At 41.3% G+C, this 2,500-nt stretch overlaps 1 protein-coding gene across 1 annotated transcript in view; it reads right to left on the reverse strand.

The window, feature by feature from the left end:
- LOC138008445 (solute carrier family 25 member 32-like) overlaps positions 1-2,500 on the reverse strand; it is a 15,366-nt gene that overhangs the window by 5,177 nt on the left and 7,689 nt on the right. The window contains exon 4 of the mRNA XM_068855782.1: positions 792-842. Coding sequence (XP_068711883.1) covers positions 792-842 — 51 coding nt within the window. The remainder of the gene's footprint in view (positions 1-791; positions 843-2,500) is intronic.

Raw genomic sequence — 2,500 nt, forward strand, 5'->3', positions numbered from 1 at the left:
CGCTTTGAATAAAAATCCACTAATTCACGGCATTCCATACCGAGATGAAGCGCAAGTAGCGCATGAGTAACGTTTTAGATGGCGGTGGTGTCGCGCGAGAGTAAGGCTAATTTTGTTTTTGATTAAAAGCGGAAACAGGGCGCGAAAACGTTTCCCGTCAATATTCTTCACGTGAATGCGGTACGAACTTCACTCGGATACGAAACTAGTTTCGAAATGAAATACTCAATGGTGCTACTGGAAGAGATGTTATGGTAACCCCGGTGAATTAAAGAAAGATTTTTTTTACCGATGGTGACTCGGGGATACTCGGGAAAAATCCGAGCGCTCCCGAACAACCTCTCGACCCCACGACCTTTCGATTACTAGTTTGGAGCTACAACAGACGACTCGCTTGAGCTAGGACATTAAACTTGGTTCATGTGACAATTGTTTGCCAATACTCAATTATGCATCACTTGAACAGCACATACGTCAGGCATAATTACAGGCTTGGTGGTATTGTAATTCGGTTTCAGGAATAAAATGACAGACACCTTGTCCAGCGCAAAAACATCTTCTTATAGTCAGGATCCTTGTTTCAACTATTTTCATTTATTCTTGCAAGATGACTTCCACACATTTTTAACTCTCCATAGTTGTGTCTGGAGCTTAACACATTTTTTTACGTCTGATGACATTATCCTAGTGCCCCAGGAAAGTGGGAGATTTTATTCATATTCCCCTGTCATAAAAAAAAAAAACTCTCCATATCATCGGATGACGCCATAGGGCAAGCAACTTGGTCTCACCTTAGAACACTAGGTACCAGTCCCTTGTAAAATCCTTTTACTCCTTCATATCTAAAACGTCCAAGAAGAGAACCACGAAACTCAGTAAAAACGAATGCAATTATCAATAGTGGTGATGGTGTAACGTGCTCGTGTGAAAGAAGATAAACTAGGTGCTACGCAACAGACAAAAATACTCCCGGATGCGACCCACGTAACACAGGTCACATGGTTTACCCGTTTAACTACGAGAATTCCTGGTGATATGAATGGATGGATACATCCTTGTTTATTCCACCATTTGCAGTTTTAACAGAATTACTGGGTAGGCATTTTCTTCGATTATTTTCTATGAATAACCGTTTAGAATCAGTGTGGTCGTTAGAACAATATGCTAGATGATTGAGTGCTGTGTGGAGCTCTCATTTTCTTTTCAGTTTCATTTACCTTTGAATTATTATTGAAATAATTGAAAAAAACTTGAGAAGTGGCAAAGGGGATCATGAACACAATCCCTTCCCTCCAAGGTGACCTAGATTGAAATTCCAGATGACACCGTAAGTGGGCTCGGTTTGCGTTGACTCTCAATTTTCCCCTGACATCAAAGGTATTCCTCCTGAGGTTAATCACCAGGGCCCGGTTATTCGAAAGACGATTAACTTAATCCAGGATTAGCGTAAACTTTTGTTTTATGTTTTCAACTTTTTGATGAGAGTTTCTTTTCCTTATTTCTATTTTTCAAGATTAACTTCTTCTAATGTAAAGTTTTGCCGACTATCAGCGTTTAAAAGCATTTGGGAGTAGAGAAATAAACTCCTTGGTTAATTTTTAACCTGGGATTAGCGTTAATCGGCTTTTGAACAACCGGGCCCAGGAGCGCTTCAGTTTGACCCTCTTGAGCTGCGTTGCTCACTCTGCTTGCGAGGGCGATTGGTCAATAGCTACATGTACTGATATCATTATGTTAAATAATAGGCTGGCTTAAGGCGGCCGCGAACCCATGACCCTGAAATGATTAATAAGTTAACTCGCAATAGACCATTCTTAACCCATCGCAAGGAGCTGAGTTCAGTGCAACTTTTTGTACAGGCAATTCACCTTTATCACTCGGCGGCCATTTTGGAGTCTGTGGGGAATAAAGGCTTTGCCTTTGCATTGTCTTTGCGCATCTAGCCTCACACTGGATGACAGGCTAGACGTGCAAAATCTTTTGTTTGGATATTGGGGATATGCGTCTATCAGTTCTTTTCATCGGAATGAGAATCGAAAAGGCCGTTTTTGTTCATAATCATCTTGTTTGTGATGTAACGATAATTTCAGTGGTAAAGAATTCTACATTACCATTTTTGAGCTTTAAACTCATGATTAACTGAAAGATTTTCCCGAAACACCCTAAAAGAACGTGACATAGCCCCTTTAAGGTCGTCATTGTCACGCCAACGCTTTGATGTCGATTTTATCCCCTCGTAGGCTGGTACTGAACCCTAGGCACCTCTTCTTAAAGTGAAAAACCTTAAATAACGATGACCAAAACCAGGTTTTATGATCCCGCAAGACTGAGCACCCTATGCAAACCATTGTTTTAATAAAAACCGCTGGTCAGCAACCTGGTTCTGGTCATTGCTGTCTAAGGTCTTCCTCTTCTTAAAGGCTCGAAGAACTGGTTGCCTGATTGGTAGTCTCGTCACACGACCAAGCCAGTCAGTGACGCGTTGATGTGCTACGAACAT

This window comes from Montipora foliosa, chromosome 6 (genome assembly GCF_036669935.1).
Source record: "Montipora foliosa isolate CH-2021 chromosome 6, ASM3666993v2, whole genome shotgun sequence".
In the NCBI taxonomy this organism is placed as follows: domain Eukaryota; kingdom Metazoa; phylum Cnidaria; class Anthozoa; order Scleractinia; family Acroporidae; genus Montipora; species Montipora foliosa.